This window comes from Phaethon lepturus, unplaced genomic scaffold (genome assembly GCF_000687285.1).
Source record: "Phaethon lepturus isolate BGI_N335 unplaced genomic scaffold, ASM68728v1 scaffold22995, whole genome shotgun sequence".
Classification (NCBI taxonomy): domain Eukaryota; kingdom Metazoa; phylum Chordata; class Aves; order Phaethontiformes; family Phaethontidae; genus Phaethon; species Phaethon lepturus.
This window is the reverse complement of record NW_010541521.1, coordinates 16649-41768: the sequence shown is the minus strand read 5'-3', so window position 1 is coordinate 41768 and position 25120 is coordinate 16649. Positions and strand designations below refer to the sequence as shown.

The 25120-nt window shown below is 41.0% G+C and overlaps 2 protein-coding genes across 2 annotated transcripts in view; both read left to right on the top strand.

The window, feature by feature from the left end:
* The window catches only part of LOC104621313 (serine/threonine-protein phosphatase 4 regulatory subunit 1-like), a 17346-nt gene extending 9934 nt beyond the window's left edge, over positions 1-7412 (top strand). Inside the window, exons 10-18 of the mRNA XM_010287766.1 lie at positions 1-62; positions 1099-1191; positions 1748-1933; positions 2219-2380; positions 3010-3110; positions 4262-4382; positions 5108-5242; positions 6003-6144; positions 7137-7412. The exon at positions 1-62 is cut by the window's left edge and continues 186 nt beyond it. Of these exons, the coding sequence (XP_010286068.1) occupies positions 1-62; positions 1099-1191; positions 1748-1933; positions 2219-2380; positions 3010-3110; positions 4262-4382; positions 5108-5242; positions 6003-6144; positions 7137-7291 (1157 nt within the window). The 3' untranslated portion in view covers positions 7292-7412. The remainder of the gene's footprint in view (positions 63-1098; positions 1192-1747; positions 1934-2218; positions 2381-3009; positions 3111-4261; positions 4383-5107; positions 5243-6002; positions 6145-7136) is intronic.
* Positions 7413-11434: 4022 nt separating this feature from the next.
* On the top strand, positions 11435-15977 carry ANKRD60 (ankyrin repeat domain 60). The gene is made up of 4 exons (XM_010287769.1): positions 11435-11609; positions 12453-12583; positions 14635-14800; positions 15607-15977. Exons 1-4 carry the CDS (start codon positions 11435-11437, stop codon positions 15975-15977), a joined length of 843 nt encoding a protein of 280 aa, XP_010286071.1.
* Positions 15978-25120: the final 9143 nt, after the last annotated feature.

Here is a 25120-nt window from a genome sequence, read left to right as displayed (position 1 = left end):
CATCCCCTGCTTCCCAGGATAACATCAGTGACCAGTCTACCACCAGAATACTGAAGAGTACAGTAAGTATGCATTGTGCTCCCTGTCTGAAAGAAATTCTTAGCTGCTGGGTAAGTATTGTGTGTGTTCATGTAGTCCTTGGCATAATTGACCCACTTCTGATCTAGTGCCTTGGAACATCGCGACACCATAACTATCATATGCTACTTATTTTAATTAAAAAAGAAAAAGAAAAGCTATTGAGGGCTATTAGTTCTGTTTGCACGCAGATTACCTCAGAGTTAAAATTTTGCAGTAGGTTTTTTCAGATGAAATGTACCAAGTACAGTCTTGCCTCTTTCTGCAACTAATCTAAAATTAGTCTTTTATCTCCAGACAGGAGGCTGAATCAGGTAGTGACACATAGACAGTTCCTGGTTGCTATTTCTTGATTGTAGTGTACAGATAGGAGTAAAAAGAATTGTTGTTACAGTATTTAATGTTGCTGGAGGTAATTGTAAAATATAAAGAAAAGTTCTGCTTGTCTATGAACAAAAATTGCACATAAAACCTGTATGAACAAAAATATAAAATACAAAATACTGTGTGAAGTTTTGAACTTTGTATGGTTTTGATCTCTTAAACTTTTTAATTTTTTTGAAGATTTTTGTTGATATTTGTGGAGAGATGTACGCTTCATAATTTGATAGGCTTGGGACGTTTCCAGCAGCATGTTCGAAATTAAGTAAAGCTTTTATCATGGTATTGACTGACGTGGAGTAACTGCTAAGCTGTCTTGTTTAATAGAATTTAAATTCACGCCAAGAGTAAAAACTATTTAAGAGTATAGTAAAAGTAACCATACAAAAGCTGTAGGAACGTTATTTTTTTACTGTTTACATTTACTGTGTTAAATTAGATTGTTTTTTTTTAGAAGTAAATCTAACTACTGTTCCCCTTGTTGCTGCTATGGTCTTAACAGTGTATGTCTAAGTGTACAACTCAGTCATATAAACACGCTGAATAAGGCTTTGTCTGTAAAAGGCTGTTTGGTATCTGACTTGTTCTGTAGTGTGATGCTTTGAAATTCATGTCACTAGCTAGTGTGTCCTTTTACAGGACTCTGAGGAACAACACAGAGGAACCAGTGTATTTTTAAAGAAAGAGCAAGAAAATAATCCACCATCTGAAGATGACAAGTCAAAATTACAGGTGATTAAAATAGCATCTAACTGCTTTTAGTGGAGTGCTCGATACAGTTCATATCATCCTTAATACAGTGATAGCTTCTGCAGTTGATCAGTTGCAGAATGGGAAGAAATGCTGTAGGCATTTGAGGAGAACCCCATTTTAAATTGGAAAGTTAGAATTCTGTTGCCTTACTGGTGCCTTACAGGCCATATATGCAACCAGGCTAGGTGCTGACTATACTGTTGTGTTACTGCATTTACTGTTTGTCTTCAGCAAAGAAAAAATTTTCACTTTGGCTTGATGCAACGTGTTGATAAAGTAGTAATGACTGTTCATTGCTGACTGCTTTATACGCCTGAGAGGACAAATAATTATAGGGGTCACTTACGCTTTGTAAAGCTAGCCCACAAAGGGAGCGTCTTGCCACTGTGTTTAGCTGCCAGCTGGTTGGTAGCAAGAAAATACTGTAGCACAACAGGTGTATTTTCTTTCTGATCTTAAATTAAAGGAAAGTGTGTGTTGCTGATCTTAAATTAAAGGAAAGTGTGTGTTGCTGATGTACCGTCTCTATCTATAGGATATCATACCTCAACCTTTATTAGACCAGTACTTGTCAATGACTGACCCAGCTCGAGCCCAGACTGTTGATACTGAAATAGCCAAACACTGTGCGTATAGTCTTCCTGGGGTGGCCTTAACACTGGGTAGGCAGAACTGGCACTGCCTGAAGGATACATATGAGACGCTGGCATCAGATGTACAGGTAAAAAAAAAATTTTTTTTAATGGTAAATCAGACTTTGAATAGCTCTTTTGTTCAGTTTGTTGCACTGAATTTATAACATTGTATACTTTCTTATAAGGCTTAAATGTGCACTAAAAATGTAAAATTCAATATTTAAATCACACTTCTTAAATATGATTAACATTTTCTACTGCTGTGTAACTAGCCCTGTTTCTTCTGTGCTCTTGGCCCTCACATAGGTGTAGTTCAAAAGCTTATTTTAGTTATGGTGCCTAATATAGTTCACTTTTTAAACTGTTTGCAGTGGAAGGTACGTCGGACGCTAGCTTTCTCCATACATGAACTAGCAGTTATTCTAGGGGATCAGCTAACAGCTGCTGATCTGGTGCCAATTTTCAATGGATTCTTGAAAGATCTGGATGAAGTCCGTATTGGTGTCCTTAAACATCTGTATGACTTCCTGAAGGTAGGAAAGTATAATTTAATATCTCAAGATAATTTTTTTTTTTTATTCTACTACATTAAGAGAGTTTTCTAAAGAGATGTGCAGGTATCAAAGTCTAATTACATGTTTAGTTTTGTGCAATACTGCCATTTTGTGTGTGTTTCTATTGCTTTTTTAAAGTTCTTCTCTTCTCTTCTGTCTCATATCCCAACAAAATACCAAAACTGAAAACCCTTTGTAAATGTGGTTGTAAAAGCTCCTAGCTGTTGTCAAGGAATTAGTATTTTGTGCAGTCCAGCTGGAAAGTTGGACCATTAGCAATTTGGTTTTGGGGCTGGGAGAGAAGAGAGCAGATCCTGGTGGGCTGCTGCATAGTAAACACAAATCCTTAGTTTTTGGTTGCTTAGTCTTATGCCCAGAGATGGTGCTTTGACAGGTACATTTGCAAAAGTGATGACTTAATCTGCTTTTTTGGATGTCAATCTTTAGTGTCCAGGCACCCATCTGATTGCAATTATTATTAAGCATCTTGTGAATGATCACTTGCTGTCACGTAGAGAAATGGATGTAGGTGCAAATAAGAATAATACACCAGAGAACTGCAAGTATTGGATTTTAAAATTCTTATAACATTAACGTTTTTCCCCTAGTTACTTCATGCAGACAAAAGGCGAGAGTATCTTTACCAGCTTCAAGAATTTGTGGTGACTGATAACAGCAGGAACTGGAGGTTTCGTTACGAGCTGGCAGAGTATGTAATTTTGTTAACTTCTGATTTTTACTCTACATTACTAACTTGGAAATAATTACATTCAGAAGTTAGCACACCCTAGTTAGGAGCTAAAAGATTGCAGCCATTCTTTATTAAGGAACTGAACTTAAAAGCCATTGGCTATTGGGGTTTTTAAAATTTGTTTTTGGAGTTGGGAGGGGGGTTGGCAAGTTGTGTTGTAATCGAGTGTGACTGAAACTTAAATGTCTGGGATTATATCAAAATGGAGATCTGGTTTGCTTGCAGCTTATGAAATATAACAGTCTGATAGATACCATTCTGTGATGTTTTGGATTTTATTGTTATTATTATATTGTAAAAATCAGTGAAATGTATGTACAAAGTCATTTTTCTAACGTGTATGAAAGGAAAAAAAATTCTTAAATTAGCTTATTTGTTTGATATTTCCATATGACTGGGTGTAACATCCTGCAGTTCTTTTTCTACAAGCCCTGTTGATTGTTGAAGCACCCAAAGAACGTTTCTAGGCGTAGTTTGCAGCTAAAATCTGACCTTCATGTTTATCTCGTTGCTTTATTTGGGCTATTGAGGGTTTACTCTCCCTTTGTAGTTTGGCACAACAAACTAAATCTCACTCCAGTGCAAGAACGTTGTACAGCAGCTCCCTGACACCTAGTGGAGATTCTTGCTTTGTGGTTGGTTTGTGCATGGCTGCTGGGAACACCCTGCCAGTGGTGTGGCTAGCATGAGTTCTGTGCAGTTCCTAGGTGTACACCTCTTTCGGAAATGCAGATTTCTACACCAAAAAAAATCTTCCATTTGTACTTTGCAAGCCTGTGCAGGATATTGGTTTGAAGTTTGCAAAAAAACTTCTCATTGTACTTCTGTTGTTAGCTTTTGTTATTATTTGGGATAATTTTGATTCATTAGTACATCTAATTTGGATGAAAGTTTCTCTTGGACTCCTTGATGGATTAAAGCACGTACCTCTTTAATACGTGCATTCGCCTTTTTATAAAGTAAAGTGAAGAACAAACCGTTCAAGTGCTTTGTAATAACCATGGTATTTTCGAGGCTCCAAATGATCCTTCCCTATGTTTAACAGATGGTGTAATGAGAGCAGGTTAGTGTTGCACTTCCTGGAGTTAATCACTTTCTTTGTGTTTCAGGCAGCTGATCCTGATACTGGAACTCTACAATCCCAATGATGTCTATGATTACTTAAGACACATTGCATTAACTCTCTGCTCCGATAAAGTTTCAGAAGTTCGGTGGATCTCCTTCAAACTGGTAGGGGATTTAGTTCACTTCCCGAGAGGAGGAAAATGATCCTCGAGAGGGCTACCTGAAATCATTCCGTTTTTCTTTCAGATGAGTAGGGTGAATACAGATATGTTTTGGTAAACGTGGTAAACAATATGGAAAAAAATGAAATGGAAACTTTATTAAATATTTTGAGTGCTTAGATTTCCACAGATGTTAAAATTTTTCTGTTGGTTGTATGTGAATGATAAATGTGTTTTCAACTGGATGAAAACCAGGATATAGAAGATTTGGGAGACCTTCCCCCAGTTTGCGGTGGGGCGGGGGTTAATAGTAAGTTACTGATCTTTCCTCAAAGCTGACTGAATTAGTTATGAACTTCACGATAATGCCATCATCCCACAGATGTCCTGGATGAGTAGGAAGATTCCTTCAATTTCTTATTTTTTTTTCATGGCACCATGGAAAGGGGCATTATTTCAATGGTGGTTTTAATTTCTTTTAATGTTTTTTTGTTTCACCTGAACAAACAGCTTTTTTTAAAGCTTATGCTTGCTTTTCTCCAGAATAAGCCCAGTGATTTATTAAATTCTGCAAGCACAGCTGATTACACTGAATACAGTTTTTGGTCTCCGCCTTTGTAGAATTTAAATGAAATTATGCTTTTTTTTAATTTTCTATGGGCTACAACTTAAGTCTCATCTCTTCTTTCCCTCCCTCCATTTCCCCTTCCCCTTTCCTTTGCTTCACAGGTTGTAGCAATACTACAGAAGTTCTACGCAAACAGTGCAAATGCGCTGGGATTAAATTTCATTAATGAACTTGTGGTACGGTTTCGTCATTGCTCCAAGTGGGTTGGAAGACAAGCTTTTGCCTTCATTTGTCAGGTTGGAATGTTTTCTCTCTCTCTGTTTCTATTTACTTTGGGACATTTAGTTGGGAGCCAGTTTGAGGCTTTAAAGCAATGTGGGCAAAATGGAAATTTGGACTCTGTTGTTGTTGTTGTTCAGTTTTGGGTTCTCTGATTCTGTGGCTTGATAAAAGACAGTGGCAGAGTTGGTCTGGTCTCAGGATTAGCACACGGCTCTCCAGCTTTGAAGCTGGGGTCCTTGTTTTGTTCTGTGCCTCCAGCAGAAATAGCTGATCCTTGTACTTTCAGGTATCCTGGTAGCAAAGTCAAGAATTAAGTCCTAAACTGAGATGCATTTTGTAATTCTTTGATGTGCTAGGATAAAAGTTCACAAGAGCTCTTCAAACTGTCAATGGGTGCTAGATGCTGGGAACTATTTCCCTCTTTATTTCCACTTGTACTCCCCCTCCAAACCAAAAACGCTTACTTCAGTTAGCAATGAGGAGCAAGGGTTGGATGTTGAAAGGCAAGAGAGCAGTATTTCCTAAAATATTGCTGAAAAAGTTATCTGCTCTTGTTGGGTCATCTTCAGATGAATTTTAGAACAGTAAGACATGTTTTTCTAATAGTATTTCAAAGGTTGTACTTACTTCACCAACATTGTGTGTATTTGTTCAGAGTTAAGCACTGACTTTCTTTACTAGTCAGGCCAAATTAAGGACAAGATGGAGAGGAATGGCAAATGGTGTATTTTTAACATAAATCTTGCTTTCTTGTGTTCTGTGTTTATCCTGTAGGCTGTAGTAGAAGAAGAATGTATGCCTGTCGACCAATTTGTTGAACACTTACTCCCCAGTCTTTTAAGTCTTGCTTCAGATCCTGTGCCAAATGTAAGGGTTCTGCTCGCCAAGGCTCTAAGGCAGACGTTATTGGAGAAAGGTGTGGTCATTAATTTCCTTTGAAAGAATGAAGGTCTCATGAATGCTGCCTTTCCTCTGCCACTGCAGTTCTTAAATTGGCTCAACTGGGAAAAGGCTGTTTGGTTCTGGTTATACTGAAAACAGAATTCTACGTTGTAACCTGGGATACTGCACTTGAATTCAGATTTAGGCATATGGGTTTAGGAATGTGTACTGTAGTGGCTTTTTCTGCGTTAGAATATTCGATTGTCATCCCTAAAGGGCCGACACCGGTATCGATAATCTGATACACGTCACGTTTTGTCCGCTAGAGGGCAGTTACGTCATTCGTTAGAGCGCCAAGCACTGCAATGCCCGGCTGTTGCTGCGGGTGGTTATTTCTGGTATCTGAGATGTGTATGGCAAATACATTTTTCTTAAACATCACATTAGATTATTTTGATATATTTCAAACTTCTATGTTAACGAAGTAGTTGTCTTTGGGGTACTTCAGATGAAGTATTATACCTTTTTTTCTGGAATGATTCTCTTGTTCATTTTAGTCTTAAGCTAACAGTTGTACTAGGAAAGAATGCAATTTTGTGTGCTGCTACAATTTCCTGTATTACAATTCCTTAAAAACAAATCAATCAGCTGATCTCTATTCAAAGGAAGATGCACAGAAATCTCGTCTCGTATCTGTTTTCAGAATAAAGTATGGAGAATGTTTTACAGTGCATTGTACAGTGGCAGCTTCCTGAGCTTGATTTGACTTGTTGATGCATTTCTGTTTAGGGCTCAGCAAAAAGAATTTCTTTTAGATATACTGAAGTACCTAATAAGATGAGTTGGAAGCAGCATATTTCTTTTTCTGTCAGCTTCCTTAGCTTGCTGTAGTTTCTCGAAGGAGCCTGTAAATTGGATGAGCTACCCCAGATGTTTTTGGCATTCTCTCTATTTCTGCACTACTTGCGCTCTAGGGTTTATTCTTTTGGTTTTGATGAAAATTGTCTTTTTCTCCCCTTATTCTAGCTTATTTTAAAAGCATTGGCAATCCTCATCTAGAAGCTGCGGAAGAGACCATTCTAGCCCTGCAGTCTGACAGAGATCAAGATGTGTCCTTCTTTGCCACCATAAAACTAAGGCAGGGTCACATGGACAATACTAGCATTGAAAAGCAAAACTAATGTGTTCTGCAGTAACATCTGAACATCAGAAGGGTTATTCACCTTATGTTTGCGGTTAGTATCAATAATGAGGACAAATAAGAAAGTTTTTGTTACCTACTTGAGCTGGAAGGGGTCTATTGAGAAATGTTACGATCTTCATTTCATGACCACATTTCATCTACAGGTGTGTGTTTCTGTCTAATATGCATGAGTAATTCCTTTTGTTTTTTTCTTTGTAAACGTGGGTGGTAAGTCTGATCTCACCTGCAGTTAAGTATGGTGTGTAAAGTCTTATGCCACACTCAGTGTTTCAGTGTAATTGGAATTCATATTACATTTTTTAACAAAACATTTCCAGTAGTAGAGCAGTCTGCTATAAGCTTAAAATGGTTTCTGAATCTTAAAACCTGATTATAGCAAACATACCTTTCCTCACTTTTACTGTAGTTTTTGTATTGTTTCAAGTATTATATTTTAACTGAAAAAAGTGTATATTTGTGAATAGTTTTGAATTTTAACAAAAAACGATGAAGAACTTAATTCCTCATCAGTGGAAAAAAGCTCAAAAATCATTTCATTTTATAAAGTAGTTACTCTGCTAGAATTAAGGCATGGTTTATTTTTACTCAATGTGATACTTTTTCAAAGCATAGAGAGCTCAAGATTCCTTGTATGTTGTTGTGACTTCTCTATTAATTTGTTGTTTCTGAGCTATATTGTTACAGGTGTTAACATGTTTGGTTTTGTTACTGCTGGGTCTTGTGGTGGTAGGTAGACTGTAAATTCCCCAAACTGAGCACTACTCATTCTGCCCTAGGAAAGTTCATTTCAGGGATTCGGATCCTGCAGCATGTACTGTGTCTGTAGGTATTACAGAACTTTACAGACTTCAGTTTTTGTTTGTTTTGCATACACACCTCATCTAAAAAATACCTTTTACCTGGTCCAATGTTCAGATCCCGAACAGCCTGCTACTTTGTTCCTAAGAAACAAAGGGCCTCTAAATTCTGAAAAACTCCAAGTAACAAATGTTCAGGGGAAAGGTGTTGATGCAGTTTGCTCCATAACTTCTGTATGGTAGGGCCTGGGGCAAACGACAAATGAAGGTTACTGAGATCCTTAAGCTTAAGGAGGATGTCTTCTGTGTATTTAAACAGTTGTTTTGGAAGAAAAAAAGAATATACAGATAGAATGCAGTTCTGTTAAAGTCTGATAGCTTCTGACCAGCTTGAAAAATTGTAAAGCTAATACTTGGTGGTGGATCCCGTCTTCTGTTGTGTCCCAAATCTGCAGACAAATATGGGGCCTGGGAAAAAAATACAAGTCTTACTTGTTTAGATTGTGGATTGGAATTTTGTCCTGTTAAAAAACTAATGCTTAAATACTAAAGAAATGGTTTCATGTAGTAACAGTTAGTTTCTTGTCTGTGAACACAATACTTTATCATAAACAGACCTGTGTAAATATTTCCCCCTATTTCATTATGATACTAGTAAGTAGTTCACACGCGTGAAGGTTTTTACAGAAATTACTTTTTTCCTTTCTATTTTGTTTTAAATCTGGCTTGTCTGCAATATAGCAAGTAGGTTCCTCAGCTGGGTTCTGTACTTTTGGAGTGCTCAGTTTTGTATGAGTTTAACTAGTCTTGTATTATAATATGTATAGTATTTGTAACAATTTGTTTTCTTGTGAGATCACAAAATGCTTTTTGGAAGTTGCAGGCAGAAATATGCCACTGCTGTTCCTTCTATTACAGCAAACGCTATAAACTCTGTAAATTCTACAACATTCTACATTTAATTTTTTACATTTTTTTATAATTTAAAACAAATGCTTCTACAGTACAGACTTTTTATGATTGCAATTTCTTAACAAAAAGACCCCTCAAGTTTAATTTTTTCTAGTTCTAATACCTTTTTCTAATGCTGGCATTATACTGGTATTTTCTAACAGTTCAGATTTTCTAAGGCTTTTCTGACAAGGTTTTACTTCTGTTTTTCATTATCAGTTCATTAAATTTCTCAGCACTGAACAAATTTTTTTAAGAGTGTGTATATGTAAGTATGGTTGAAATGTACTGTATATAAATTAAATACTTTGAACATTAACCCAACCCAGGTTTCTGTTTGTCAGATAATCTTAAATAGTTACCTTTACTTGCAATAATCCACTGGAAAACACAAGCTTCCGTGTGTTTTGGCATGTTTGGTTAGTGTTCAGTAAGAATTTTTAATTAGAATGTGTGTAAACAGTAAGCCACCAGCTATAAAAGTTCACTAAAAGGCTAAACAAAGTTATTTTGTTTTTAACAATATTTTGGTACCTCTCTGGCTCCAGAAATCATGTCTGCTTTAAATGATATGATTTCAATAGGGTGTTTAAAAACTTTGTTAAAACTTGACAGTTGCATGCAGTAATGGGGGGTGACATAGCTTTGGGGTGGGTTTTTTGTAAACAATGTGCAGGTCTATTAAACAGATTTACCTTCTACAAGGTTTGTCTTTTTTGGTTGAGTTTTAAACTAGAAATGATTTCAGCATGACTAAAGACTGCACTTTACCTCTTGTACTAGACAAATGTATGCAATGATGAGTAAAGCGGTGTGTTCACATACAGTTCTCTGGGTTGTTTAAATTATGCAAAAATATGTATTTTTAAAAGCCAGATGGAGCAAAGTTAGGTAGTTGATCCACTTTCACAAAAGCAGTAAGAATATCACTTTTAAACATTTCTAGCTAAGGAACATGAAAATAATGTTAGTGGGTGCAATATTGCTTGGATGCTGTAGGAAATGATCAAGCACTTGTCATCCAAAGCATGTTAGACATGTGGCTTAGAGTCCAGGCTCGCTGGTCTTGTGCGTGATAGATGCTTGGCGTGGGTCGGGGGGCTGCCCGAGCGGCAGCTGTGTCTGCACACAGTGGTGTTCAGAACCCCATCAAGTGGGGACACTCTGGAAGTGTCATTCATTTGTCAGAGAATCTGTGTAACTTTGTATTTATCTCAATAAATCCTGTGACTGTTTTATAAACCAACTTGTGGTAACTGACTTTTGTAAGTGGGTTGTGAGTGTATTCTTCTGGTTAAGGAGACATCTTCCTGGCATAAATGCTGTCACCTCTTAAACCAGGGTTGAGTGTGGAATTCATCACCCTGTGCACTGAAATACTGCTTTTTCCTTGAAGTGTGCATGCCAAAAGTGCTTCCCAACTAAAATTGTTCTGTCCAAACTGTATCTTAAACAAAGAGAACTTGTGTGTGCTGGGTGAGAGTGGCATTCAGATCTTCTAAATACTCCCCTCTCCAGACTTCAGCCTGGAAGGATGTTCGGGACACTTTTTTCCCCGTGGCATTGCTCCCAGGCATCCTACATTATTGAACTCTGTGCAGTTGTTAGATCCTGGGCAGTGTGTGTGTGTAGGGGAATGAATAACTGATGCCTGGCTGTTTGGTTTTGCTTCTAATCTCGGGAGTCTTTTATATCCTCTGATGCTGCAGTTGCCCTTTTGGCTGTTTGAGGCACTCGCTGGCTGCTCCATCCTTGTGCTCTAGAGCTTCTGCCAGCTGCTGCAAAAGCATACCTGACCTCCCCCCCGCCCGCAGGATGTTGGCTGATGCAAAAGCGAGGAGAATAAGCAGTCCCTGCACCCCTGGTAAAGCCTGCCCAGAGGCTTTGAGTTAGGGCAGAATACCCCTGTGCAGTAAACTGGAAACACAAATTAAACCACCGTATGCTCTTTATATTATGCATTAGACTACACATGTAGATTGAGATCTAGACTTTAACATAAAGAAAATAGGAACATAAAATATGGGCAACCTTGGGTATTTACCCAAGTTACTACTTTGCTTCTCTACTGCTTGTCTTCTAAGTAAGTTTGGTGCGTTACTTTCTGTGGTGGTCTCTGGTAAGTTTGTATAGGCTGTTACATCACACTTGCAGACTGTACTGTGATGTCAGTTTGTGCTGCTTGGGTACTGTAACATGCTTGTGACACACAGGGGGATCTACACATGGAGGGCTTTAGTGATATAGAGGTATATCCAGGGGAGGGAGGAATTACTGCCAGATCCAGACCCCTGTCCCTGTAATGATACCAAGGTTTTTCAAAGAGTCTCTCAAAGTCTCTCAAACTTCTGGTCAGGAACAGCTGCATCACCATGCCTTCCTTGCCCCTGCGGACCTTTAGTGTCCAGCTCCGTCTGGCTGAAACTAATGAAATCTTTTCACTGCCTCGATGCCAAAATGATTTGGCTCTGAAGATGCTCAGGTCCCATTTAGAATTGTTGACTGGGATCCCCCTTCACTTCCAGCGGCTTCAGTACTTGGATGAAGGTGAGAATCTGTAACCTCTGGGGTTCTTGGGGTTTACTCGTATCTTTCTACCTGCTAGTTATGGCTATGTTCAGGTCTTGGATGAAGGTCAGGGTTCTGCTTTCCTCTTTTTACTGCACTGCAGTTGGAATTCAGCTCTTGACTTAACGCTTAACTTTGCTTCCTAGTCCTTAAAGATAATGGTCTACTCAACAGGATCTCTTTAGGTTAGAGATTGCAAATGCTGACCTACAAGTTCCTGCTTAGGCTTGTGAACAGCCGATGCCAGTACCTGGCTGATTCACCTCAGCCTAGAACAGCTCCAGCAGCTCTCGCCCACCTCTCTGCAGTTAGAATTGTGTGGAGCAGTGGTTTTACCCTGTTACAGCAGCTGAATCTGTGGTGGTGGAGTACTTGGCTTTGGAGGTGACAAGCAGAGATGGCCATTGAAACTTGTTTAAACATACTTAAAACAATTCTTCCTACTATTTGCTTTCTCGGATCAAAAAAATTTGGTGCTTGCTTTTCAGAATAAAGACACCACATGTGCATGGATGCACTTAACTCTTTTTCTGCTGCAGTCTTGGTACTTAACATGTTAACTGCAGCTTTCTGTGGGTTACAGCCGTATTATCCCAAGAGCAGTATATAGTGTAGCCTTTTTCTAGGCTGGGAGTGAATCTGTGGTTTCATAGCCTTAGCATAACGGGACCCAAGGTGTCCTTGATGCGTTGTGACAGTAAAATCAGAGACCAGCATGGCTAAAAGAATTCAGTCACCATCTAACTTGTTTTTTTAAGCTGGTCGTTGTCTTCTCTGAGGATATGTTGACTTGCTTTGTTTTTCTTTTCTAACTCCCTGCAGTAGATCTGCCAGATGAGTCTACGTTTAAGGACAACGATATTGTCCCTGGTGGAACAATTACAATGCGCATCTGGCGACAAGATGGCTGGGGGGAGCTTGTGGCAGCTGCTGCAAAAGGAGAGACTATGAAGGTTGATTCCATTACTTCAGTGAATGGGTGGGGTACTGTATGTGGAAACGCTAAAAGCGTATTGCTGAAGGTCCGAGTACTCTTGTAAAGCAGAACTTCATAGAGCAAATAGCAGGGAAGTGTTTAATGGAAGAGACTTGCCATACAAATTAAGTAGGTTAGTGGAACTTGCAACAGTTCGCAATGAAAATGGTAATTTCAAGGGGGCTGGTAATCCAAAACAGAGTCGTCAACCCTTAATGCAGTCTGTTCAGTTTAGAAATAGGACTTCTTTTTGCTGTTACTAGTAAACAGCGTATACGCTTGGAGCTCAAGTTCTTTTCAGTTTCACAACTTTTTGTAGCGCTGATGCGAATATACTTTCAGATTACTTTTCTTGTCCCTGCTTATCCTGATGTCCAAAAAATGTTTGCATTTTTTATTCAGCTGCCTGCCAGTTTACCCTTCTGATGTGTTAACAAAAGATACTTGATCCCAGTGTTTCCCACTGGGAAAACATAGGAGAAATAAAACATTGTATGTAAACAAAGCCTTTTTTTAATCTTAAAACGTCATTAGAAGATGGAGATTATCTGTTCTTGGGTATTCCGGTGAGGCCAAGTGACTTGTCTGTTATCATGAGGATCAGAGACAGAAACGCTGCTCTGGCTGTACTGACTCCCAAGTAAGAATGGGACTCGACACATGACTATCAAAATCAAGAGTCAGGAGACATTCCCTGTCTCAGCCACTTGATCTGGTGTTAGCTTACAGACCTTCTTGAGTTTGCGATCCCGTCGAGTCTGATTAGTAAGAAAGCTTTGATTTTTCATAGAACAAACAGTTTCTGTGGTGCTTTGATGGAGGGCATGCTGCTTTCTTCATTTAGGACTGAAACGTCTCAGCAGAAACACAGGGTACTCCAGCTGATTTGTACTGTAAACCTTCAGGCCTGAACAGATGTGGTCATGAAATATCCCTTGGCACCTTTCGTAAAGAACCATTATCTCCATTGCCCTGGCCAAATTCCAACCTGGCTAATCACATTCTGTTACTCTGTGTTTCCCCAACCACTGCAAACGGATACCGCAAGGTTCTTCTCTTCCTTTTGTAAACTGTTGTGTTGCAGTTCACTGGCAAGCAGCTGTTCTGCCTCGTGCCACAAATGGCTTGCGTTTTGCTACTGGGCAAATTAAGGGTTTTGTTTTGTTTTCCCTTGTGTTTTGAGTTCTGTATGTGTTAAAGATTCATCCTGCTCAGTGTAGAGCAGGAAACAGAAGGATGGGCCACAAAGACAAATGGGTCCTTTGAAATGAAAGGTGTATTGGCATAAAAGCCCCATAGAAATCTTGTTGACACTGTTGATTTTCAAATGGAAAAAAAAAAAATCTTTTCAAGAAATAACTGTACAGCACTTCCACTTCTTAGATGGGAAAACCATGGTGCACTGTGGAAGATGCAGCCCAACATGGAAAATGGTTTCTCAAGAAGAACAGCGGCATGAGGCAACTGAAAGTTCTTCCTAAGAGGACTCTGAGCAGTGCTTTAGAACTGATGTGTTTGGCTTTATTACAAAAAAAAAAAAAGCTCCTTCTGGAAAAGAATGTGATACAGGACTGTTTCCCAAGGCAGCTTAGGCTTGTGAGTTGTCTGCTGGAATTGAGGTCCAAAGTCTCACCTCCCTCCTAGGGAACCTGGGCTTATGTGGCCAGCACTGTCTCTTTGTCCTCTTTGTCCAAAACCTCAGGTCAGTTTCCAAAAAATTTAAGAGAAGGACAAGCATTGCAAAGAAACAGTTTCTACAAGATTTTGTGGTGCTTAATAACTATCTGTGAAAGGAAAACCTAAATTAGTGTTCCCTCCAAGGGATGGCTATGAATAAACATCATTAGCTAGTAGAGAATCAACACAGGGCAGAAGAGTAAGAAATAAGCAGGTATTATTTAACTGCTCTTGGAGTGGTTTATGCAGTGTGCAAGCATCTCCTAAGCATGGATATGAGACTTTGTTGATACCTAAAAGAATCAGACTACTCTTTTGAAAGAGACTAACAGGTTCGTGTTTATTCTGCAGCTAGCTTGCCTGGGTGTTACGGAGGACTCTGCGGGCACCACGCCACACGCAGAGTTACTGGGACCAGAGCAGAAAAAGGAATGGGTAGCACACCGAGCTTTCGTGGCACTGTTTGTTGCCAGCCACAGAGGTCATGTTGAAACTGTCAAGTTTCTCCTGAGGCATGGTAATATTCTCAGCTAGAGCAGTTCTTCTCTGTCTGTAACTGCACAACAAACCACCTTCCTGCTTACCCAGGCCATGGAATTTCACCCAGATGGCCTCACATGTTTTGTATTTGAGGTGGAGAATGTATTTGGCACATCAATTCTGATGTAGAATTAGAGGCAATAAAAAAACTGCTGTTCTTGCGAAGTGTAGTGACTTTTGGTGTTAAATTCATATTGGAAAATAGGATTTCTGATTTTTTTACTTCCCTCTGAGTCTCATTTACTTGTTGCCATTTTCTTATCTAGAAATGCTTAGTTTTTATCAGTCCTGTGCAGTGCTTTATCAGCTACTGGAATGCAACGAGGTTTGTAAGCACTAGTTCTATGGCTTTGACATTTGGGTGCTTTTGTTGCTTTGTAGCCTTCTTTTCCCAGAAATCTGCATTTGCACAATGGACAGTCCTTTGGGTCGGCTGAGGTCACTTGATTGTCCTGAATGAAAGGACATTTGTTAATCACTTTTTTTTAATCATTGAAAGTGAGGAAATCCCACCTTGTCTTGACAGAGGGTGCTCCATTCAATCCAGGTTCCTGAGCCTGGTCTCCTCACAGTTTGTCCCTGTTAAAGGACATTGTCCTCTCCCAATAAGGGAGAGCTCTGCATGCAAAAGTCAAGGCAACGCTTAGCTGTGGCAAAGCCAGCAATAGCTGGACACAACAAAGAATATCCAGTTGTGTGACAGCAAAGGGCAGGAGCATTTGTTCATTAGACTGGTTTGTTAATTCCATTGATGCAACTAAACCAAACTGTGTCTGCCTTCAGAAAAGAATTGTGCGTTGTGGCCCGCAGGTGGCATTGCCTCCTTCCGTATGCCTTGTCACGCTGAGACGATGTATGATATTTTTACAGGTGCGAATTTGCATTCTACAACCCCGCTAGGAAGGACTGCCCTTCATGTTGCCGCTGTCGCGGGCCGGTGTGACTGCGTTGAACTGCTCCTTAGTTACGGGGCACGAGCTCTGAGCCCAGACAGTGAGGGACAAACTGCGGTGAGCCTTGCCCGCCTGTGGGGCCAGAAACTGAGTGAACGCACCATGGTTCGCTTCCAGCAGAGGAAGAGATCCCCTGGCGCTGTGCCACCTGCCGGTGCTGTGGATTGGGCCTTGCAGCAAGCATCTGGTCCCATGTCCTAAAATACATACGGACTAGCTTGGTTCTGGCAAATTTCAAGGGACGTCAGTAACTTTCCCAGAGACCCCCACTTCAAATATAGGTCACTGGGTGGGATTTGTAGGTTTGAGTTATGAAATAAACTCATGTACTGGTGATGCTGCAGCTAAGATGACAACTAGCTTGACAGCACAACTCTCAAACACGCTTTTAATTTGTAGCTTAAGTATTTATAACATTGCTCCCTAGCCAAATGGCCATTTAGTTAATACAGTTTGCAGGAGAGCTTGAGCCTGTCTGCAAGTTCTCTTTGGAATGCTCCTTGCTGGGGTAATTTCCTAATAGTTGGCAACAGACCAGGGTGATACAGTTTAATGGGTATTTCAGGGGACTGGAAATCCCTAGATCTTTAATCCGGTTCTGGCCCTGACTGGCTTTACTGCCTCTGGCAGATCAGTTAAGGGTTATTTTACAAGCAGGGCAGTTTGTCTGCCATGGGAGGGTGCAGGCAAAGTTGATGTGCATGTAAGTGGCTAGTTACGATTGCCCAGGTCTTGCTTAGTGTCTCCAACGTTCTAAGCCTTAGGGCTTTGGAGGTTGGGATTTCCTGAAGCCAGTGATGGGGTGGAAGGGACTTGCCCATCTGCTTTCAAAGTTTCTTAGTATCACAGATTCCTTAGATGCTTTAAAAATAAAGATGCTGCCTATGGTCTCTTTACGCCTCTGATCAGTAGAAGGAGGTGGAGCTTCTGGGGGCTTACTAAGGACTCAGTGCTCAATCTTGAGCAGTTTTGGTTGTTTTGTGTAGAGAGACCTTTTTCCAACTAGCTTAGCACTTAACTTCCAATTAACCACAGAAGAGGCTGTTTCTCAGTGGGAACTGAGCACTCCTGAGAACTTGGCCCACTGCCTTTTTGCTTGCAAAGCCCCATGTATAGCTGGGAGCACCTACACATAACTACGATGAGTTGTTGTTTCCTTGTGTCAGAGCACTTTCTTTAACTGATACCAGGATTGCTACATAAATATCCAGGCAACTAGTGAGTTTTGGCGTCAATACTTAGGTTTGTGTTCCAGATAAGTGCCTGGGAGTAGCCATATCCAGAGTGCAATAAATATCAGCATTCTGTGGTGCAGCGTTGACTTTTATGAATAGGTGAAATGAGGATCAGAAATATGCTGGCAGCAAACTTGGATACCTTTAGTTTATATCCCTTAAGGGAGAGATTGTGGCTAATGATGTAGACTAAGAATTGACTTGAATTCTCTGCTCCCAGGTTTGCTTCGTGTGCACCGAATGAATGGAGGCAAGTTACACAGAGCTAGTTCTGTGGGAAGGGCTGCAAAGCAGGACATTGAGGTACCCAAGCAAAGGTGCCCTGCATTCCAGGAAAAAAAACAGGAGATCTGAATAATGTTCCCATGTCTGTTTCTTGTCAGATAGTCCCAGACAGAAATGTGGAGTGTTGCTCAGGGTAAGCATGGCAAGTGTGAGATGTGGCAGGTATCCAGTATGCCTAGTTCAGAGACAGATAGTTTAGTCTGTCCAGGGAATTTTTTCCCTGTGCTCACAATCCTCAGCTTCATGGAAGTTAAGTCCCTAAGCCTAGTTTCTGTATTAGTAAAGTTAAAATACTAACCTGGAATGCTTTAAAAATGCAGCTGCATCCCCTAAACACTTGTCTGCCTCGTTCAGGGTGGAGGGTTGGATGGATGCCTAATCTGAAAGCAGGGCTTTGCGCCTGCCTTGGAAGTTCCCTGCCACTGGACGATGTGCTGTTCTGAGAACAGCGTGCGTGACCCAGGAATAGAGACTGAGAAATGAAAAACACAGATTCAATCTCTAGAGTGATCTAAGAAAAAGATCCCTTTATTTCAGCTTTTTTTGTAAATGGAAAGGTCTTTGGGGTGATTGTTTTACTACCTTATTGCTATTGCTTTCATTTTCTTGAGTTTAAGAGGTCGGAACCTAAGGGGAAAAATCCCTAGGCGCTTTGAATTGCCTGAAGTTGCAGGAGTGGGAAATTGCCACAGTGGGTGGGAGTGGGACCTCGGAGCGCTCTCCAGGAGGTGTGTGCCATTTCCTCCTCAGGTCTGTGTTGCATTCACCATTCCTGTATGAAAAATCTCCATTGGCTTTTCTTGAGCCGCTTCTCAGTTGCACCCAGTTGGGAAGGTACTACACCCAAGGCAGCAGTGCTGTATTCCTTCCGTATTGATATTTGTACTTAAAGTCTGTCAGATCTCAGATGATAAATACCTCTTGTCTTCCAGTTCCCTATTTTAATCAAGTAACAAAGCAAGGTCCAGAACTTCAGGCTATGGGAAGTACCACTTCTGAAGCCAGTTACTGTGATTCTGGAGGACACGTAGCAATGCTTACACATCTTGACATCAGTCTGAACAAATGAGCGCAGGATTCCTTCCATGTGAGGGGACACTTTCATGATCTCATTTAAACAGAGTTCATTCAATCAGGTTTTATGCTGATTTTATTAATTCTATGTGACTTAAAGATATAGTTGTTTAATAACTGCTTAGGAGAATGAGAAGATCACAAGTTTTATCAAAGTGATCAGCAAACAAGATATAAAAAGATGGTGCTTCTGGCATTTTGCAGAGCAGTTCAGTATTGCAAGCAGGATTATACAGAAAAGTCCTTAGAAATCCTTTATTCTTTCTTCCTATTGTCTGTCTAGACTGTCTAATCTGTACCCAAGCTTCTAGAAACGGGGAGAGGATTTGTAGTTGCTTATAGACATTATGCAGCATTCTGCATAGCTCTGGTAAAGAACAGCAACTGTTGTATGCAGAGAACTAGATGACCTTGGGACAAGGGTGCCAGGAATGACAGGAAATGATGTACTATGTGATTATGTAGTTAGGGATAAATATCAAGTATTTTTTGCTGGAAGCTGAAGACTCAGAACAGAAGTCACCAGTGTGTCGCAGCTGGGAAATGGATTGATGTTGCACCAATCCAACATTGTATTGGGGCACATTAGAAGAGAATTAACGTCTGGGTAAGACAAGCCCTGGAACAGTGCGTGCTTTTCTGGTTAGGTGATAAAGGTGAACTCAAACTAGAAGAGACCCCCAAATTAACCAGGGGAAAGGAAGAGTTCCTCTTCCTGAGAGGGCAAGGAAAGTAGGGCACACCCAATAGAAAGGACCATGCAAGCATATAGTATTGCTCTTTATCTAAGGCAATAAATGCCAAGGAGATAAATAAGCTATTTACATTGAGGGAAGCTGCTGGGGTAGTAAGACCAGAAATCAGAATACATTTTGCAGCTCTTGTTAGGAAGGAGTGGGTGCAAAGAGTCACAGAATCACTAGGTTGGAAAGGACCTTCAAGATCATCAAGTCCAACCATTAATCCAGCGCCACCATTTCCCCTAAACCATGTCCTGAAGCGCCACATCCACACGTTTTTTGAACACTTCCAGAGATGGTGACTCCACCGCCTCCCTGGGCAGCCTGTTCCAATGCCTGACCACCCTCTCAGTGAAGAAATTTTTCCTAATATCCAATCTAAACCTCCCCTGGCGCAACTTGAGGCCATTTCCTCTCGTCCTATCACTAGTTACTTGGGAGAAGAGGCCAACACCCTCGTCGCCACTACCCCCTTTCAGGTAGTTGTAGAGAGCGATAAGGTCTCCCCTCAGCCTCCTCTTCTCCAGACTAAACAACCCCAGTTCCCTCAGCCGCTCCTCATAAGACTTGTGCTCCAGACCCCTCACCAGCTTCGTTGCCCTTCTCTGGACACGCTCCAGCACCTCAACGTCCTTCTTGTAGTGAGGGGCCCAACACTGAACACAGTATTCAAGGTGCAGCCTCACCAGTGCCGAGTACAGGGGCACGATCACTTCCTTACTCCTGCTGGCCACACAAGTGCTGATACAGGCCAGGACGCTGTTGGCCTGCTTGGCCAAACGTGTGCCTTTAAGAATGCTGTTGTGTGATGTGGTCTGGAAAACTGTTTGGACTGCATGGCAGCATTGTTGGATGCTGATTTTATTTGTTGCAACATTGTATGTGTTGCTTAAGGTGTCTACTCCAGAGAATAAATATGGGAGGTAGGCAAATCAGACAATATTGCCTGTCTTAAAGTAACCAGCTATGCTGTAGTGTGCAGCAGAAATAAACATCAGGGGAGACAGCAGGCTGAGATGCAGAGGTCAGACAGAAACGTGGCTGTTGAAGAGACTGAGGCGTTGTGTTCCCAAAATCCATGCTCAGCTCTGCCGCTGCTTCCTGTATCATCTTGAGAACTTGATTTCTGTCTTACATAGTATCATGAATTCCTGCAAATGTTTCCCTACTGCACTGTTGTACAAAAGTCTGTTTCTAGAAGGGCAGCTGTAATAACAACCTTTTCAAAGAAGGGAAGAAACAAGCAAGCAAAAGACTTGGGCATTTTGCATTGCAACCATTACTTTCTCTATGCTACAGCACAGGGAAAGGATCAGTCTCTGGAGGACTTTGGTGAGGACTTTGGGTTCCTCTGATAAAGAAACGGGGAGATCACGATGGATAAGAAAATGCACTAAAAATGCTTTGAGTCTAATTGTGCCCAGGGCAGGACAAACGTCACAACTGTCTCCCAATATTAAGAAATCCAAAGCAACTCTGTTGGAAGGACTCTGGTTCCCCTGGATGCAAAAGGCAGTAACTTAAATAAAGATGACAAGCAGAGGAATAATTCATCACACTTTCCTATCATTATCAGCCCCCCCCTTTCCTTGCCTGGGCAGACTCCCAGTATTGCTCGCAGCCACCATGCTGACCGCTGTTCCCCCAGAGCCTTGAGAAAGCTGAGGCTCGGCAAGCCTGAAACAGTGAATGCTGCTATTTAGAAATAGTCACTGGAGCCAGAGAGTGCCTTGGATGTCTCCGAACTGTCACCTTTGATACTTCCAGACATTAGTGAAATGTTCCCCAAACATTTTCCCTTTCTCTGGAAAAGTTTCTAATTTCACCTGAGTTACACCCCAAACTTGCTTATGTTTACTTTGTCCCTCCGAGCTCCTCCCATATGGATGCTGCGCAAGTGAAAGGCTTGGTGCTGTTGCCAAAAGTGAGATGCTACGAGGACGTGGCTAGTGGTGAATGGATGTATCTCTAAAGGCATAGAAGTACAGCAGAGTCTGTGTTGCAGCATTAATTTTCAGGCATTTTGCTGCTGTGTATCCTGAGGCCCCCAGGTGAATGATGCATCTCCCTGTGTAATGTGTGCATCCCACCCACATCCCACCCACTGGGCCAAGAACTGTGCTTCACTTCAGGCAGCAATCAAGGCTCTCCCTCTGCTCCCAGGTCATAGCCCTGAAACTTCTTAAAGTTGTTTCAATGAAGACAGAGAAGTCCTTTTTTTTTTTTTTTTTAAAAAAAAAGTGCCATTTATTGATGGAACTTCCACACCCGTGGGGAGATGGGCCCCTCTAGGCTCAGGCAATGCCTGAGTAGAGTTTTGTGCCTGTGTGTTTTATCAACACTCCTGGAAGCCTACTACCACTGTTGAGCTAGTCTTACTTGTGAAATATAGCCTACAGCAGACACCCCTATGGAAACTGAATGTTGAAACTCGAGGGCAAAGACCTGTGATTACTTTGGCATTGCACAAGTAACTTGTTAGTTCAGTGAATTTTAAAATAGAAAAAAGAGGAAGCTTGTTGTTAATACCTGTTCCATATTTATCAATAGACAACAGTAGTGCAGAACACTGTGGCAATCATTACATTCACTTCTTAAAGTGAATCAAATGAACAGAAATTGTTAAATGTCGGAGTACGATATAGCTTATAAAACCCAACAGACATCAGGAAACTTGTGCTGATTGGGCTCTTAGATGTTGTTTTCTTCTTGCTTAGGAAAGAGAATTGTACTCAGCTTGCAATCTCCCCGACATTGTTCATGAAGGAAGCAAACAAAAAATACCCATGGCACAGAAGGGCTGCAATTTTGTTAATTTTATGCAAAACACAATCAGCATTCAAACAGGGAGTTACCAAGCAGAAATGTATTGATAGAGAAGCCAAAATATTCTCTGTGCATAAATGGTGAAATATTAAAACAAAATTTCAAAGAGGCTCTTGGGACTCATGTAACCGTAGGCCAGAGAAGATGCAAGGGTGAAGTTTGATGCTATCAAAGTCAAGAGAACTTCAGTGGGTCTGTGATTTAATCACTGACATGCTAGGCCATGCCTCTCTGGTATGAACCAGTGCAGCTCTGGTGTGACAGAAGACCTTGTATCAGTAAGGAAAAAGAGCAACAGCTTCTTCAGAAGAGTGATTAGAAGAGAGATGGTTGCAAAGGATTGATGCTAGGGTGAGGATGGAGAGGGAAGAGCAATAAGGAGGGTAATAAAGGACAAAGAGAACAGCAGAGCAGCTGGAGAATCACAGAACAGGAGGGGTTAAAAGGGACCTCTGAAGATCACCTGGTCCAATCCCCCTGCCAAGGCAGGATCACCCAGGGCGGGTTGCACAGGAACGCGTCCAGTCGGGTTTTGACAGTCTCTAGAGAAGGAGACTCCACAACCTCTCTGGGCAGCCTGTTCCAGTGCTCCATCACCCTCACAGTAAAGAAGTTTTTCCTCATGTTGAGGTGGAACTTCCCGTGCTGCAGTTTGTGCCTATTGCCCCTCGTCCTGTCACTGGGCACTATTTCTTTTTGAATATAATTATGAAGGTGACAGCTATGCAGGGATCTGCTTTCTAGTCACAGAACCCCCCAAACTGATGATGGTGGACACTGATGTCCCATTTTGTATTTTACTTGGCGTGACAGCCTCCTGCTAGCATGGAATTTAACTAAGCGGACATAGAATATTTTTATATAGAACAATATGCACTCCCTTTTCCCAAACTTCATGCACCCCACTGAAATTTTCTGGTTAATCAGTCTTTGTGCCTCAAATCCTTGAAGGCTCCAGTGCAGTGTGCATAGGTCATCCCTGCTGATAGCCCAGCCTATGTATGCATGCCTTCTCTGCCTTCATTTTTTGAAGTTGTAGTGTTCCTTGAGTTGTAACCACTAAGTGTGTTCAAAGACAACCAGAAGTCCGTTATGAACCGTGCCTGAGGATCATGCTGACCGTTAACATTTAGAAAGGATAGTGGTTTGCAGAGGGAAGCCAAAAGCTATTCACTTTCTAGTATGCTTCCAGCATCCCGTTTGGTTTGGTTTAATGCCTAACCTAGGCTGCGATTGAGGTTAGTGCTTTGGTTTTCCTTCAAGTTCCTGTTCTCCATACACTGTTCTGTTTGCAACATTTGCTTGACATGACTGTCTGGTATGGTTTGATGGTGTTTTGCTAGAATTCCTGTGTGTACAGAAGCTAATAAAAGGAACTGTCAGCTCAGCCCATCTAAAAATATGGTCATACTGGCTTGGGATTAGAAACTCACAGATTCCTTGTCCAAGCCTCTTCCATGGAATTTGTGACACTATTTCAAATCCTTTGGTTTCCAGTAACCAAACAACCTTTGAGGTCAAGCAAAAGTCAAGGTATAAAACTTCATCACTATGAGTCTCCTTACTTACAAGCTGGCCATATGTTAGAGGAATGATCTGGACTATAGCAGTTGTCTTATATCCTTTGATGGGTGTTTGTATGCATAATTCAAATGTGTGCAAGTGTTTGAATTCCAGCTTGTATTGATTGAATTGGTCTCTGATAATAAACAGTATAAATAAATCAGATGGGAGTTAAAGCTCTGATGTGCTGTATGGGGGTGGGGGATTAAATTCAGTGCAGTGACCTTGAGCAGAATGTAATTTCAAAAATGCCTTAAATATGCTGATGACATAAAATAAGGCTGAGGAAATTGGAGGGGCAGGAGGGTAGGAGACAGAGGAACAAAACAAACTCATTCAAAATTATTTGGATTTATCAGGATTACAGGCAGATAAGTGGCTTATGCAGTTTATTGTATGGGAGTGTGAGGTAATGAGGCCAGGGACCAAAAGCAATCAGACTCCAGTCGGAGTGAGAGAGGTGTGGAATACAGATCAGAGCATGGCAAAAAGGGCCATGCAGCACTCGGGGAAGTCTCGTCTAAGGTGAATACCTGTCTTGGCGCTTCTTTTCTTACAGAGCTCAGCTCTACAGCTGTGCTCACTGCATGGCTGAGAAATGGCTGGTGCTGCTAAAGAGGTTCCTGTTCAGCATTGTGAATCCGTGAACTGGCTTGTAAATGACAGCTGGGTTTAAAATGACCTTTCTCTTTGAAGGTGTCCAAATACAGCTGTACCTCTTTCTGGGAACAAACCAAGTAAAGCAAAGAGGAAGATGGAGGGAATACAGCCATGCCAGCATGAGTCGGAGGGACAGAGTCAGGCCTTATCTATCGGTGTAAAAACACACAGGAATCCTTTCATGCTGGTTTGACAAGGCAAAAATCCTTCAGGGGCTACAAGACGTATGTCTGCTAGTTGCAGACAAATAGAGGAGAATCCAGCTTTTGATGTCACAGGAAACATGAACTGTAACTGAGCTGCCTAATAGTCCATCACACTGACTTCAGACTAGAAAAATTTTAAAAATGTATTGTTTCAGAATTACAAGCACCATGCTGGGTCACAGTAAAGGAAAGAGAAATTGGTGAATCTTTCCAGTTGGCTAATCTGGAGGTAGATTCCATGGTTTTGAAAGTACTTGTTTTCTTCTGGTTTCTTTCCTTCTTTTTCGTTCAAATGTCTGTTCTCATTTTTAAAATGTTTCATTTGTCCCCTAAATTGTAAACTTTAGATTTTTCTCAGTTGTGGCCAAGTAGCTTCTGAAATCCAATCAAAGGCAGAAATAATAAAAGGAGAGCTCTCTGCATTGAATTCTATTGATGTCCTCGCAGCTTTCTTCATTCTGTTAGATAATATATTAACCACCCCTGTTTAAAAGTGCGTTCTGAAATTTGACTCATATTACTAAACATTTTTATACTTATTTTTCACAGAACAAACTAGATATTTGACATATAATCTTCCTGTCTCACCTTTTACTGCTCCAATTTCATTTATATCCAGAAAGATTCCCAATAGCTGATAATTTCCAGTATCTTAATACCTAGGGCATATAAATAACATATAGACTTCTCTTTTTCTTTGAGTCTTCCTTGCTTGGTGCGGCATTAGATGGAAGTTCATTATTGTCTAGAAGCCA

What these genes read in the sequence shown, in the direction of transcription:
- ANKRD60 (XM_010287769.1), top strand. Translation starts at nt 11,435, where the DNA reads ATGCCTTCCTTGCCCCTGCGGACCTTTAGTGTCCAGCTCCGTCTGGCT. An exon ending in CAAAAGGAGAGACTATGAAG is followed by an intron (nt 12,584 to 14,634) that starts GTTGATTCCATT and finishes TTTATTCTGCAG; the next exon opens with CTAGCTTGCCTGGGTGTTAC. An exon ending in CAAGTTTCTCCTGAGGCATG is followed by an intron (nt 14,801 to 15,606) that starts GTAATATTCTCA and finishes GTCTGCCTTCAG; the next exon opens with AAAAGAATTGTGCGTTGTGG.